The sequence below is a fragment of the Ambystoma mexicanum genome, chromosome 6p (assembly GCF_040938575.1).
Source record: "Ambystoma mexicanum isolate Mex_15411 chromosome 6p, UKY_AmexF1_1, whole genome shotgun sequence".
NCBI classification, from domain to species: domain Eukaryota; kingdom Metazoa; phylum Chordata; class Amphibia; order Caudata; family Ambystomatidae; genus Ambystoma; species Ambystoma mexicanum.
The window spans coordinates 157,985,272-158,001,824 of record NC_090935.1 but is presented as its reverse complement, the minus strand read 5'-3'; the positions used below and the strand labels follow the sequence as shown (position 1 = coordinate 158,001,824).

Genomic DNA, 16,553 nt, shown 5'->3' with positions numbered 1-16,553 from the left:
TTCTGTCAGGCATAAAAAGTCTGATTGCCTGTATGAGAGCAGGTCCCAGATCTCACCCGTGTGAGCCGGGAGGGATCTAGTGTTTAAGGGGCATAGAGTATGGGCGGCTCTCACAGGTTCCGTGATAGTGGGGGGCAGACTAGTATTGGATATATGGGTCTTCCAACCAGTGGGCCATTTAGTATCAGGGGGAGCCAGAGAGATCAGAAAGTCTTTATCTAACGGCTCCTTGCGGCCCTTCCCAGCACGGACGGGCACAGACGGGCTTGCCTTAAGCGCGCCTTTGGCGCGCTGGTGGCACGCCCGCTGCGCGGGCGACCGATCCAGCACATAAGTGCGGGGATCGGGATGGGAGCGGGGCAGGGCCAATGAGCAATGAACAAAGAAAGAGGACTCCAGGAGTCTTCTAAGTAACAGGAGGGATAAAAGAACACGGCGCTGCCTAACGCGAGCGACCCGCGACAGTCATTCTGATCATAGTGATCCTTCTTTCATGCAGGCAAAATAAAACCACAACAAAGTGTAACACACAATATTGCTCCTAATTAATGCACAGTAGTCAAGGATAAAAGTATAAAATATTAGATGCAAAATTCACAAGAGAGTTGCTTCCTTGCGGGAGCAGCTTCCTACCTACCTATGTTAACGCGCACAGAGTTGGCGATCGGACTGTCCAATTCCCTGTGAAATATGGAATCTGCATATATGTTTCTTATGATGGTGACTAGTATAGATTTGAAGCTTTGCTCCAGAAATTATTTTTGTAAAAAGTAACTTTGGGGAAAGGAATTCATAAATGCACACATATAAAATGATGTCATTTCCCCTGAACCAATCAGCCCGGAGGTAGGAGGTATGAGGGAACACCAGTAGCCTGGCCTATCCCAGTAGAGGGGTAAGTCCAGAGTACTCACCCCCCCCCCCGGATTGTAAAATTCTAAGATGGCTATATAAGCAGTAGACAGAGAAACACAGGATATTTAAGAAACCAGATCCAGAGGCAGCTGATTCCATCTAATCAGAACCACCCATTCAGATCCAGACATACCCAATAATCCAGGGAGAAAGGAGGAAATGCAGCTGATCCCATATAGGAGAACCCAGTGACCAGGCCTTGCCCAGCCGATCCCATCCAGGAGAGCCCTTCTGTCCCAGTGACAGATCTCTTGACCCTGCTGTCCCAGTGACCAGATCCTCGGCCGCTCTGTCCAGACACCCTGCTGGCTGTCCGAATGCCCAAACTCAAGCTTATCTTATAAGTATCATATCTCCCAGAACAAAAAAATGCATATCCCCCTCTTTTACTCTTGCATCCAATTAAAATCCTATTAGAATCCCATCCAAAATCCCAAATTGCCAGTATCATCTATTCACCTTTCCTTAGAAGAATCTGTGTTAGTCCATATCTGTTAGCGTATTCCTTTTATAATTATTTCAGTTATCTGTGTAAGTCCCTGTTACCATTTTGAAATAACTTAATTAATTCCCCTATAAGGAGGTACGTAGTGCAAGCTGGTTAAAATCCAAAATCAACCCGCTTGCGCGCAGTGTCTTTCCTTAATAATATAGTCATTCAAATATAGCCTCAGTAGAACCTGTCATTGTACAACCAAAACCAATGTATTGTGCTTTTCTCTAAATTCCGATTTGGCCTTATCCTATAAAAAACCCAAACATAATCCCATTGAGAATATTCCCTTTCCCTCAGAATCCAGTCTGTTATGTGCCTTTGTTTCTTATCCAAAAACTGATTTCCGATTTAGACAGCTAAGCCCCCTTTTTTTTTTTAGCTTCTTGTCATTTTGAAGCCAGTGTAAAATAAGAGTTGCAATTCTGCCGCGTGTGTTTTGTTCTGCATTGTTTTCCTGCCAAAATCGATTTTCTTACCTGCGTCACATTGCTTTGGTGCCCTGTTCAGTAGTCTAAACTTCCTTATCATTTAAGTGCAGCCACACGAATTTCTGTCCTAGCTATCATACCGCAATTGTACACTGATAAATAAATAACTAGTAAAATCCGAGTATGCCATTTTGCTCCTTTTGAAAATGTTCATTTTCATTTCTGGCCACCCATCCTGGGGTGGTGGGCTGAAGTTTCAATCTGATTTTCCCCCTCTTCTTTCTGACTCCTTGCCACTGCTTTTCGTCGACAAAGAATTTAGTCAGCAGGTGCTTTGAGGAAGTGTTGCAGGGGGAGTGCTTCACCTGTGAGCCATCTGTTATTTTGAAGAAAAAGTAATTTTGTTTCTGTTTCTATTAAAGGTTATGTATCTTATGTTAGGAGTGTGAAGTAACTGTATTGTGGGATTTTTGCATGCATACTGCCACACAGTGGTGGCTGCTTTCCTAATTTTTATATGCTTGATTTTCTTTGAATACTAAAAATTAATAAATATTTCATTGTTGCACACCGGCCTGGTTCATAGTCCATTGGGACGCAGGGGATTTGTTAAGGTGGGCGTGAGACGGGTTGGGAGCCTTCTCAAAGTAGAATCCAAGGACCAATAAAGATAAAAAAATGTATTGTGCGCCGGATTCATTATCAGTGGAAAGATCCCTGGCTGGAGTGTGCTGTGTCATAAAACCGTTACACAGCACTCCACATGAGGTGTGCTAGTTTCACCTAACAAAATGTAGAAGGGAAAGAAATAGGCTTTCTACCTTTGGGAACTGTTGTTCTCACAAGGTTAGCCAGAGAAATCAAAAGGGGAGCCCAAAGGGCAACCCTGTAACAACAAAACGGTATATACCAAAAGTTGTCAAAGGGGATCAAATTAAAAATACTATGGAGAGTCTTAAAAATGACACTAATAAAAAGAGTAAACAAATCTGCGAGTGTGGAAAAAAAGTTCACACTCACTGAGTTATAGGGAAAAAAAAATCTACCAGTCCAGCAAAAAGTTCTGGGGTTCGTGAAAGTGAGGTAGGTTTAGCAGTCAAGTTAAAATCTTACCTAACATCTAACCCCCGACCTTCCCCAGCATACCACAGCAATTCACTTTCCACCACTTCTCTGCCGTTCAACTTAAAAGTATGTCTGTGTCCAAAACCTATCCTTGCTTCAGCTTCCCTTCCTCAAATTCAAGAAAGCTCAACAAAAGTATTGGGCTTATCTTTCTTAAATTCAAAACATTTCCAGAAATCCTTGGGGTTCTCTTCCCCAAATTCAAAGCAGCAAAGTCACAAATAAAGGAGTCATGAGGGCTCCATCCTCAAGAAAGATTTAAAGTTCATCAGGTCTCATGGCTCCCTTCTCCATGACCTCTATGTAGCTTTAGTCTTTCACTGTTCCAAAACAACTCCAAATCAACTTAACACTCCTTCTGGAAAAGCTTAAAAATTAAACAGCTTACTACTTCTTAGTTTGCTTCAACAAAGTCATTGTCTTTCACACTTGAGGGTTCCCTGGTCTAGGCGCAGTTGCCAGACCACACGGTCCACCCATTACAGGTCACGCAAAGAGGAACCCTAGGCTGCTTGGCCCACAAAGTTTCTTCTGTGCTTACCCCTGTGTGCAGGTTCACCCTCACTGGACTTCTCCTTGTCAGTATCTTCGCATTACCACAATGTACGTCATATCCCTGACCAGTCCTTGGCTTTGCCACACTGTATTCATGCATAAAGTACACTGTGGTGGTTTTCTCCTTTACCACCTTGCGACAATGCTCTCTGTTAGGCAAAGTTGTATGTAGTAACCCTGTGGGAGACTGCACCAGCCTTTTCCTCTTGGCAATAGAAAACCCAACCTTTGGTACAGGTCTGTACTACACAAGTTACTAGAGTGACTGAGCAGCCAGACTTATCTCAAGAGGGGTCAATGTGAGCTGTAGAGGTGCAACAGAGATTCACAGTGACAAGTATTTAAATAACACTTATACTCTTATACTCAAGGTTTCTTATTAAAATAATTGTTTATTCATTTTAACAGTCAGTTTTTGAATAGGCCTTCTTTAGAACGGGCAATATGCAACAATAAAATACACTCCTTCAGTTTCAGTTAAGTAGATACCCTTTTGTGATGCGTCACACACTTCCTACACCCTGGGGTGACTTCAATTGCTAGCATACTGTGGACATTGATAAACCACTTACACTTAAATACAATACTGAGATTATGGAAAAAGGAAAAGGTTAGGGGGGGAACAAAGATTAACAAGTTTCTACAAACAGGTAAGTCCTTTACAATCCCCCTCTGAAATATAGGTTAGCCTTTTCCCAGCTATACAAGTAACTTATGTATGACTGTGAGGGACAGATGAACACAAAGTCAGAGGCTAAGAAAAGCCTGCAGGGAGCCAGGACACCCAATGTCAATTGAACAAAGTTTACGGGAGCTGAGGCCCTTCTCGAAGATAGCACAAAAGTCTTGCACAATGTTAAAGAGAGTTTGTAGAAAAGAATCACTGTTGGGCCACAAGCTGGGTAGCTTACGAAAAGCAAAGCTGCAAGCAACTGTCAAAGGGCAGCAAATGCAAGTCTCCAGTGAGAGCAACAAGCTACACACAAGGGTCAAGTACCCCTATTGAGACAGTACCTTTGTTCTGAAGAAAAGGGATCCAGCTGGCTTCTGTTCCTGTTGCAGTCCTGCAGATCCCGTGTTCCTGGGCCTCAGTCGTGGGGATATGAGGTTGTCGCCGTCTCCATCTCACTTCCAGCACGTGTCTTGGTTGATTCAAACATGCGCTTGGTGCGCTTTCCTCTTGTTCTGGTCTCCTTCCACCTGCATCAATCGGTTCAACCGTAGATGGCTCTCGACATACTCTCGCAAAATGCCCCTTTTGCATTTTAGGCAATTTACATTATTTGCGGGTCAAACGATGTTAGATGAGATGTGACGATTACTGCCACACGTATAACATTTCGTTTCCTTTCCTTCATTCCATTTTCTGTTCCCCTTCAACGTTGCAACCTCGTTTCCTTTTTTTTCCTGACATCATGCCCTTCATGTATTTGGTGGTCTGTTTCCATACCCCTCGCTACCTCCACCGCCTGTTCCAAGGGTAAGTCCTTGTTAGGCAAAGTTTGTATGCAGTACCCTTTGAGACCACTACACACAACTAGGACTACAGATGTAAGCAAACCAACCTTAGGTATAAGTCAGTACTACACAGTTTTTGGTAGCGGAGCTGAGCAGCCAGGCTTATCTCAAGAGGGGAATGTGAGGAGTAATGATGTTAAACAGAGGTCTACAATCACAAGTGTTCAAATAAACTTACACTCAAGGTTTCTTTGATGCGCAATACAATACTATTTCACAATACGTTTCAAGAGGAGTAAAAGGCAAAGATGATTATAACATGAAAGGTTACAATTCTTAGACAGTGCAAATGTTTTGAGTTCACCAGAAGAGTCAATTCAATTCAACATGCTAGGCCAAAGTCAATGGGTTACAGTCTTGGATAGGATAAAGTGGTTCTGGTAAGTAAACGGTAAAGTCTCTGCACAAGTTCTCAGAAGTAGTTTGTAAAACGAATAATCATATGTTGGGTCACAAGCTGATTAGGCCTGCGAGTTGCAAAAGTTTCAAGCACTTTCACTGCGAGAGTACTCTCAGTCTTGTTTCACAGTACCTTACGATGAAGAAAAAGATGCAGCTGGAAACTTCTGATCTCAGTCATGGGGACAAGAGGGAGGACGTTGCGGGACTCCTGCACTGGGAGATGTGAAAAAGCTAGCACTTGGCAAACTTCAATTTCGGTGGCTGTGAGTAAAGCACACAAACTGGTGTCCCTCTCCCTGGTCCTACAGTTTCCTGCAGCAACTCTGATGGAAATTCAACCAGCTACAAGATAGGTGTCCATGCGGCTTACTTGTGAGTCTATTTGGTCCCATCAACTCAAAGGGAGAAGTCGTCCTTATAGGGGCTTCTCCGTCGATGTGAACTTGGTGATTTGGACCTGCAGCAGGGCTTCACTGGGCAAACCAACGGTCCAGGAGTTGCAGCAGCCGTCCTCTTCAAGCTCGTCTTCGGTTCCTTTGTTCCAGTGGTCGACTCTGCCTTCCAAGCCAAGAGACTTGCCTTTTATTCAGTTCTCTCCCATTCATTCCAGCCTAGCTGTCACTCACCCAGCAGGGTGGCTGCCCTTGCCGGACAGTCAGCCAGCCAATCACCACAAAGTGCATTTGGATCTCCTAGGAGACTAAGCACAGGGAGTTTCGGGCACCTCCATCACTTCCTGCCCACCCCAGACACTCGGCGCCAGAGGCAGTCTTCACTCCTGAAGCCCGTCAAAGGCGAATGAACAAAGAGACCAAATCTGGTTTGGCGCGCAGAGCAAAACTCTAGAAGGACCTTCCCAAAAAGAAATGGCAAAAAAAGAAGACCGGGACCAGTTTAAACAAAGGAGGCGCAGACAGCATCTTGAAAAACATGGCTCCTGCGATTTAACGTTACCGGAACTACGAATAGTTTGCGGTCGGGAAATATCATGGTAGTTCATTGTAAAACCACTGCCACCACCCATTCTGAGAGGAAATAGTAGCATTTGAATGCTACATGAGTATCTAGCCACAGGGGATATTAAGTAAACCCTCCAGCACTCTATTGTAAGATAGGGTGTGCTGGGTCTAGGATTTTAAAATGCTAGTAAAGTCAATTTCACTTTACTTACTCTGGGAAACAGTAGTTTATCTGACAGAAGGTATTTAAACCTTGGGAAAGTCTGAAAATGCTTCCCTGTGCCACTGCACTGAGGGTGCTGTGTGAGGCAAATGAAAAGATGATGCCTATGGAGTTGTTAGACTTCATAACCAAAGGAAACTAGAGTAAAATGCATATCAAAACACGAGAGAGTGGGAAAAAGGGTCACACTCTCTCCAGGTAAAAAAACCAAGTCCTCAAAATCCAGCAAAGGTGCTGGGGGTCTCTAAGGTAAAGGGAATTATCACATTTATAAGAATTCTCCCCAACACTCCTTTGATAACTTCTCTTGGATCCTGCTGCTGTTTGTGGAGCGCACAAGTTGATCCCTTATCAACCAGTTAGTCAAGGTCTGAAAGCCACACGTATGACTTAAATTCCTCAAAGCAGCAACAAAACTTTCAACTGGCTCTTGCGGTTCTTGGGCCCTTTCGAAGAATTTGTGCTTTTCAAAGGCGATGCTCTTTTTGGGCTTAAAGTGGTTCTGTAGTTTTCTCTCTGCAATTTTGTACTGATCAGTATCCCCCGGACCTTCCTCTTCCGGTAAGCCATCATATACACTTATACCTTCTGCACCAAGGTTGTGCAGTAGGCTGGCTTCTATCCTACTCAGGGAAAACTTGTCGCCTCCAATTGCAATCAAGTATGTACCAAAGAGCTTCTGCCACCTGTCCCACCTGATAGTTGGTGTATCTGGTTCAGGCAAAAATGGTGGAGGTGGGGACATACTAATCACTTGGTCAAAGCTGAACGAAATGGATAATGAGAAGACATTGAAAAAGAAGAAAATGGGCACATTTTCATGCCTTAATTGTTGTAATTGCAACAAAGTTATGAAAGGGGGATATGCGAGACATCCCAGCAATAGTAACAAGATTAGGCTGAATGGCTACACAACATGCGACACGAAGTCTGTGATATACGGACTAAGCTGCCCGTGTGGCATTTTCTCCATTGGACAAACCAACAGAAATGCCAAGGAACGTTGGAACGAACACAAGAGCAACATACAAACCAACAACATAAGATCACCAGAAGCACGACATTTTGCCCAAAACAAACAACATAGCACAACTCAAGGTGATCATTTTAGAAGTTGTCAAAAAAGAAAATCACAGAAAGGAGGAAATCATGTTAAGACATATGAACCAGATAGACATTTTTTGGGTTGACAAACTAAAAGCTTATCAATGAATGGAATGAATGAAGAGTATAATTTGAGTTCCTTCCTTTAAAGGGACAAATGACATGATTACTTACTTATGTATCAGACAATATGAATTGGATAATCTGTACGGATAGTGTATATTTGTACAATAAAGATAGCACCTCATGATTGACTGAAAAATAGATTGTGAGCATGACAATTACTCAATCTCTGGATTGTACTGATTATGTTGTTTACTACTAACCATATTCTAGACACGATGAAAATGCATTAGAGTTCCACTATATACAACTAACATCCTTCTGATGGACACAGACAAGATCTAGAGACCATAGGATTGGATAGAATATGAGTAAACCTGTTGTTTATATTTAAGACACTCTGTTTGATCAGGTTTGGTCTCTTCCAAGATTTACCCAGAGAGGTATTAGATATACAGTCCCTAAATACGGTTCCTTTCCATATTCTCCAATTCGGGCCATACTACACAGTATTTAGCCACAAATATACTTACTAAGGACATATTTAGGAATTACTTAAACATTATTACCTTCCTTCATGTTAGTACGATCGCTATTTACTTGTGAGCATGAGCAAACGTAAACAATGTGACATCAAGTTTTCAGGTGATGACGTCATCGCATAATTCTAATAACAGCGGCCATTTTGTTGTTGCCGACTACACTGCTTTACGAAACGGAGCACGCATCAAATCATCTCCATGCAGGTGAGATAGAGATTTCTGTATTTGTGAGTGATACTGCCCTATGGAACACTAGCTAAACTGCCAGAATATTGATATATACCAAAAAATATTTCTTTAGGTGATGACTGAAGATTGCATCTCAGAAGACAGAATACTGAGACCTAGGGGAGACCCCATTATCAACCGATGACCATGAACACATGGTAAGGATTACTTATTAAATGGAGATAACAGTTATGCAGTTAACTAAGAATTGTGGAGTGCTGGTTACAATTGACACTCTACCCACAGGTTATCCGATTAGGAAAGATCCTCTGTACTCTTAATACAATACCGCAGAGCAAGTCAGTCCTTGCAAACGAGGACCAAAGGCCCCACATTTCTGTGATAATTACAATATCAGGTATTTATTGCGACTATTTTTATTGAAGAATTTATGAGGTGCACTTGGCATTTTAACTTGGGATTTAGAACTTCTTTTGACTTATTATATTTTTTTCGTTTTTTTAGGGTCGGCCAATTGGGAACATACCATGAATGTATAAAGAGAGACTATAACTAAATCACACATCCAGGTGATTATAAGCATTCAGTCATTAACGCATGACAGAGGAATATGATTTAATGCAAAGATAACTAAAAATATCTATTATACATTGTAGATGTACTGAGAAGGGAAATTGCTGATATACAACTTCTGAAGAAGGGGATACTATTGCCCCCAAATGCGTCAAGTGAAAAGCATTAAAGGATATCCGGACTAGAAATAAACTGCTGTGTTGTATATGCACGAACTAGTGATGATCCACATTATGCTAATGTCCATCTGTATAATCAGAGCAAACTGAATGATGTTGTACTGATCGATGAACCAGACTATGACGAGATTGTAATAGTCTGAATGTATTGTTTAGAACTGGAAAATACATACACATGTATACATAAATATAGTTTTTTAATATAAAGAGATTACTCTAATCAATTTGTGCTGTAAATGTAGTTCTTTTTAAAATCTTACACCAAATATACAAAAAGTACACTAGTAACAATTTGGTTGTTTTTTACAATAACAATAGGGTGTGCTGGGGATGGAAGTGCTCCACAAAATTGTGGACATCTGCTGTTCTCACAGTGACATACTAGCAGTTGCCATATCTTGATTGTGGATGATATTTTCTTAATTCTTGTATATACTTGGATATGTTAATGCTGCTTGTGCAAACTCCTAATGCAGCCTCCTCAGTTTAAAGTGTTCAGTTTCTTCTCCTCCGTTTTTTATTTTTGCGCTGCTGGTGTGGTAGGCACGGTCTCTTTAAATTCCTCTGATCCTCTTTAACGATTTTCTTTTGTTGAGCCTGTTCTCTTCTTTCGCTGAGCGGGCAGCGTCGCGTAAGACCTTTTTTGCTGCGCTTGTTAACTTGTTTAGGAAGCGTTGTTATGGAAACCTTCCACGCGTTGATTTCACGCTCGCAGGTGCTTTCATTTACTCCGCGAACATGACGCTTGGTCTCCTTCCAAAATATCTGAGCCCACTGCCCGTCTCCTGTCCCCCTAACCTGGTGTGGCTAGCAGGATCAGTGCTGATTGCCGTTGCTGCTTTTCTCCCTGTGAGCTCCGTTCCCCCTGGTGCAGCCGCTCTCCACGTTGAAGCAATCCGGGGCAGGGATGAGTCTAATGTCCACCACAGGCCCGCTTCCACATCCTCATCGCCATTTGAAAGGACATGCTCAAAAGGTAAGTGGTTTACAAGTCCTTTATTTAGCGGGCCTGCATGGACAAGATGCCGGGCACAGCCACCTACGACTGCCTCGCCCAACAGCCATCTCGGAATGCTGTTCCCTGAGCATTCTTCCTACGTATATCAGAAGGCTCAGGGAAAAGCAAAATCCCTACACACCGCGTTACTTTTAACTTGACATCTGGTTTTGGCAAATAGCCATGACACACCATACCATACCCCAGAAGGCTTTTATACATTTAAGGCCATGCCTTTTGGACTGAAAAATGCACATTCCACTTTTCAGAGAATGGTAAATCATGTTCTGAATGAGCTATTAAAACCTCTGCATGGCATACTTGGATGACATAGCAGTGTTCAGCCCCACTTGGAAAGAACATCTTCTCCAGCTGGAGCAAGCGTTGCAGGCCCTTCAACAGGCCAATATGACCATAAAGGCAAGCAAATGTCATGTTGGTCAGAGAAAAGTGGTCTAGCTAGGGCATGAGGTAGGAGGATGTGAAATAAAGCCCTTACACAGCAAAGTACAGGCTGTACAAGACTGGGCCACCCCTACTGCTGAGACACAGATGAGAGCCTTCTGAGGACCCGCAGGCTACTACAGGAATTTCAAAGAGAACTATAGGGACATAGCTTCTGCCTTGAATACAATAGATGCCAGAGGCACCTCCAGCAGTGCCGCAGAGACAACTGCTGTCCTGACTATGCTTTCTAATCGAGAGGGCTCCGACGAGCCATCCCACAATGTGCTGCGACCTTCCTGGCTGCAAATCGCCTGCACCCTGGGACCCCAAACTATTGCAGTGCATCGTCTTCCCAGGAACGAATCGCCCAGAACTTTGGTGGACTTGTCCTGAAACGCAAGATCTCTAACCTCAAGTCTCCTCACCAGAGTGCAGGACCGAAGAATCGAGACAAATTGACCAGACTGTACACGTTCATCCTTGGGAGTCAAAATGGTGCTAAAACTGCAGACCGATGTTGGAGCATGAAGAATCCTTTGCTTGGAGTCCTTTCTCTCGACTGCTGCAGCGACATCCCTTCCAGGGTCCCTCCTTTCGCCACCACAACCAAGGAACAGGAGACCGGGACCACCATTCCTGTACGTGAATGAATCCAGCTACATACACTTCATAATGCCTCAGGTACTGTGGGACTCATGGTAGTACATACCTCGAGTCATTCTGTCATTCCTTTTCTGCTATAGTGCTGATTCTGGTGTTTGGGTGATCACCAATACCTTTCGCCCAGCTTAATGCTTGTGCGCCCATATAAAGCCTTTCCTAAGATCCCGGAAACCTTTTTTAACCAACAAAAGTGCTTAACTTACTTGTTAAATCCTGCCTTTTCTGCATTTGTGCCTCATCTGCTTTACCTCCAATCTGACTTTGAAGAACTCATATATAGATAGGGATGGACTGCTAAAGCCTTACGCCCTTCAAAAAGGATAACATGTGTTTTAAAAGTTCTGACCTGCTATTGTTGGCGTTGCGCAACCTTTTGATTCCTACAAAAGAACACTGAGTTGCAAGCAAGCAATTTTATTAACCTTTGAACTGTGTTCAATTACATGTATAAATCTTAACTCATGGTTTAGCCACCTGAAGCATTGCTTTGATTTTATATCGTGTTGCATAGTTTGAAATAATACTTATCTGAGATTCAACTTTGACCTTATTTATATAAAATAATTAACAATGTTACTATACCTGCAAGAGTTACTTTGGCTCTGTGCATTTACAGAGTTCAAGGTATGGCACACATCTCACCTCATTAAGATAGGCCTAGCTGTTCCGCCATACTACCAGAACCTTGAGTAGTACTGACTTATACTAGAAATTGGGGCCTGTATACCAAGGGATAGTTTTATAAAGTCTTACCACAGGTAGACTTTGGGAAAACCCCACTAACAAAGAGTTACCTACATTAAGAGGGGTTTGGCTTCCCTTCCTGGTGAGGTGTATTATCCTTCCCCTGGGGTTAGTTGTAGTATCCTCAGCAGAGGGTGGTCCAAAAACTGCCTAAACACATACTTTATAGTGGTTTTACTACAAATGTAGTGCTTAATATAAATAAGAATTTTGTACTTACCCGTGTGTGTGTTGATTGCACATTACAACAACCCCCCCCCCCCATCTCACAAGTCTCACCTAAGTGCTCATCTACATTACCAAGAGAGTCACGTTTGGACCTTTGTATCAAATCTTTGCAGGTCCACCAAAGGTATCTACCCAGAACCCTATAACAGTAGTCTAAAACCACGGCATCATGTACACTGACAATGTTGTGCTAGCAAGGTTCAAATAAACATACATAAAATCAGCAAATAATATGTATCCATCAACATATTTGTCGGATTATGGTGGCATTGTTTCTTTGAATAACATCATGGTCTTGTCATTACTTATTCAGAAGGGTATGGGACCTTACCTCTTTTCCTACTTTAATTACAGATTCCAGTGGAGCGGCAACATAACACAAAGACGAGACTGGAATTTCAGCATGCCTGAATAATTTGTGGACAAAAACATAGCACATTTTACATTTTCTCATTCACATATTGGAAACGTGCTCTTAAAACAGTTGCAGAACATGAATAACTAAAACAAAACCTTTATGCACTCCAGTGACCATTTCTTAATAGTTTTATCTGGACAATCTTAGCTAAAAGTGGAAGTAATTTTGTTCTAGTTTATGTATTTAAATGATTGCTTTGATGTCAAAAAACAAAATAGATGGTTCTAATTTTTCATAAGAATCATGAATGATGTTTGTTAGGTGGAATCTCTCATCTCTATGTATGTGGTGTGTGTTTCTTTTCCTTTAGGAAACCATAGGCAAACCGGGACTCCTTAAAGTTTAACTTACTTTGCTTGATCACAGCTGCCGCAGGCTAAGCAAGTTTGATAGTCCTACGCAGTGGCCCCATTGTGAACCCCCAGTCTTTTTGCTAGTCATGTACTAATTTAGCAAACTCTTTCCCTAGTATGTCCTCATCCAAGCCCTCAGTGGGGATGCCGAGGCGGTGCAGTCTGTTCTATCCTTGAACATTTTTCACTTGTCAGCAGGTGAATTTATTAACTGGAGGGGCGTAAATGTATGTGCCTAATAGGTGTGAGCGACCGAGCGGAGCTCGAAGCAAACAATGGGGTTTAGGGCGGAGAGGGGAGGTGTGCCTCTCCCCTTGAGCCTGAGAACAATTTAAAACATTTGTTAAAATCATACATTTTACAGCACTTACTGTAAGAAATAAGTAAAAAGCCAAACTTGTATGGTAGCCCGTGATAAAACCCGATAGATGCAAGCTACCAACAGTGCACAAGACCATTTTCAAGCACATTTTCATTATGTCTTTGCCCACAACATATGCCAGTATAAAAAACATTTTCATGCAGGCTGTGCCTATACATGTCCATGAAGGCTGCATCAATATATGCCAGCATTACAATTTAAGGACTAGCAAGTACAAAATGCCATACGACAGAAAGAAAGTATAGCAAGACTGGCTATACCAAGCTAGGCCAGTGTACCAAGCAATCACACTTATAATTAGCATTTACTCCTGATGAAAAGTACAAAATGCCAAGACACAAAGATTACATGACTAGAATGTAGTCAACAAGTTAAGCCAGTCTAGACCCGTAATAACACTCACAATGTTTGCTTTAACCTGGATGTCAAGTAAAAAGTAACTGTTCAGATTGATTTCCAAAATAAGCCCTGGTTAGAGCATTATGGTGAACAGGGAACAGACTGAGAGGTTAGCTAAAACCCAATCAAGGTGAGGTAGTAGAGCAATCAAGGGTTAGTCTAAGGAAGGGTGTGAGAGTGGTCTAGGGCTGAGCAACACCAGTAATTCCAGTTAGCCAGTAAGTATATAAACATACAATTATGTGTCAGGCCTTTAGTTTAGACACAGCAGCAAACTCAGTAGCAGCCCTAAGACAACTTCCCTTTCAGTGAGATGGCGGAAAACGCAGGAGCAGGTGAATTATTGCACACATTAAATTACATAAATATTGCAGGAGAGCATAATGAAAACTGTGCGCATTGTGGAAGACACCATCCACTGTCGGTTCGCGGCAACGGCGAGTGCACGTCTAACTACGGAGGCAAAAGTCCTTCCGGGTGTTTCCTTGAATGCACATGCATGTGGGAATTACGTGCCGGCGTGGAGGCGTATATATTGAAACAACTTTATGGTTCATTTTTTATCGATTTGTGGTTGAATGAGGGTTATTGATGCAAGTTGTAAATGACCGTAGGACTGTTGATGAATGATGGTTGTGTATGGGCTTCTTATAGCCTGGTTCATTATGCTCTCCTGCAATATTTAATGTGTGCAATAATTGATGATTAATTCTTTGTGAAAAATAATGTACCTCAGTAAATACATTTTGATACCTTGAAAAACTAAAAAAACGTCCTCCGGACAATATTTCAGTATACTTTACTGCATACCGTCTGACACACAAATGTTTTGCCAACTAGGATGTTATATTTAACTCCTCTATACAGGACTAACATTTATGTTGCCTAAACTCTACTTAAATGCAGAACTACCCTATGTGTGTGCTTAGCATCCATTGTCCTATTGCTGGATTAGTCTACTTGTGTGCATAGTGTTCACTTGCCCATTGCTCAATTCTGGGCTAGCCTACTTGTTTGCATAGTGTTCACTGGCCCATCGCTTAACTCTGCACTAGCCTACTTGTATGTATAATGTTCACTGGCCTACTGCTCAATTCTTGACTAGCCCACCTGTATGCTTAGTGTTCACTGGCATTCTTAACAATTCTGTACTAGCCTTACTTGGGCGCCTAGGGCTCATTAGCCTGCTGCTTATTCCTTAACTAGCCCACTTGTGGACACCTGCTCTTTGGCCCACCACCTAAAATAGACTGAGTTGCCAAAATATTGAGCTAACATACCTGTGCACGCCCTGCTCACGAGCCTACTGCTTAATCTTTGAATCAACCTACTTGTGTGCATAGTGATCGCTGGCCTACTGCTTAAATCTTTGAACTAATCCTAATTGTGTGCACCTTGCCGATCACCCTTCTAAGTCATTGCTGAGGCGAACCCGTCCTCATGGCCTCCCTCCGCAGTGCCACTCTTACCATGGCAACCATTCTCTTTCTGTTCAACTAACTTGCCCCAACCGACTTTCTACCTACTCTGCAATCGCTGTCCTCTCACTCAGTGTCCCCCGAAAACAACCTAATCAGCCCCACAGAATTTATCCAATGTTTTGCCACCGCTCCTACACCATGGATTCCTTGCCCAGTGAATGTCAGAAAACTGAGACTAGGCTCTAGTATCCCACACCGTAAGACACCTACTAGGATGGACTTAGAACTCCCTCCTCCTAAACACACACACCTGCACCCCCCCTCATGACTAGCAAAGACAATGGAAGCATCTAATATGCCCAGCCCATCACCACCCCTCACTCAACGCCGGGTGGATCCTGATCCGTCTTGCCCTACCAACAGAGGAGCACTCATCAATGCTTGGTCCATGGTCGCCCACGCGCTTGACATTGCTGACCTTATCACTACCAATGTCCTGGATTTCCTCACCATTACTGAGACTTGGTTACACCAGGCAGCAGGCCCAGCTCTCTCCTTAGCCATCCCAGAGGGCTATTAAATACTAAGAACAGACGGACACTGGCAAAGGAGGCGGAGTAGCGTCCATAGCTAAAACACTCCTGGGCCTGAGAGCCACCTCCCATGCCAGCCTCCCCTGAGCTGAACTTCTGTCAGTTAAGTTTCCTCTCTCAGCTACCCAAACCATCCTCATGCATCTCATTTACCAACCACCAGGTCACATCTCCTCCTTTGAGGAAGACATCTTTGACCTATTAAACACTAAATCAGGGTTGCAAATTATCGTGCTTGGAGATTTCAATCTAGGTCTCCAAAAAACTCAATCTCCCAGCTCGGCTTTAATCACGGCACCCACACACAACGAAGGTCGGAAGCTGAACTTGCTGGCTGATCGCAACTGCTCTACTACCATTCTCCAGAACGGATCCACCGCCTGGTCAGACCATCACTGCATCATCTTTGCCATTCAATGGAATGCACGCTCCAACTCTACTCCAATCATTGCCCCTCAATCTCTCTCTAGGAATAAACGAAACATAACTCTCCAAAGTCTACGACCCCGATCCATAACCTCTTAGACCCGTCCAACTACAAAGACCTAGACTCAAACTGGTTGACCTCTATAATAACACACTTGACTCAGCCATCAGTATCATTGCCCCTATTAAACTAAATAAAGCCAAACCAATA

At 42.9% G+C, this 16,553-nt stretch overlaps 1 protein-coding gene across 1 annotated transcript in view; it reads right to left on the bottom strand.

Moving 5' to 3' along the window:
- NOL6 (nucleolar protein 6) overlaps positions 1-16,553 on the bottom strand; it is a 915,540-nt gene that overhangs the window by 589,569 nt on the left and 309,418 nt on the right. The window contains exon 15 of the mRNA XM_069626862.1: positions 12,682-12,757. Within this exon, the coding sequence (XP_069482963.1) occupies positions 12,682-12,757 (76 nt within the window). The remainder of the gene's footprint in view (positions 1-12,681; positions 12,758-16,553) is intronic.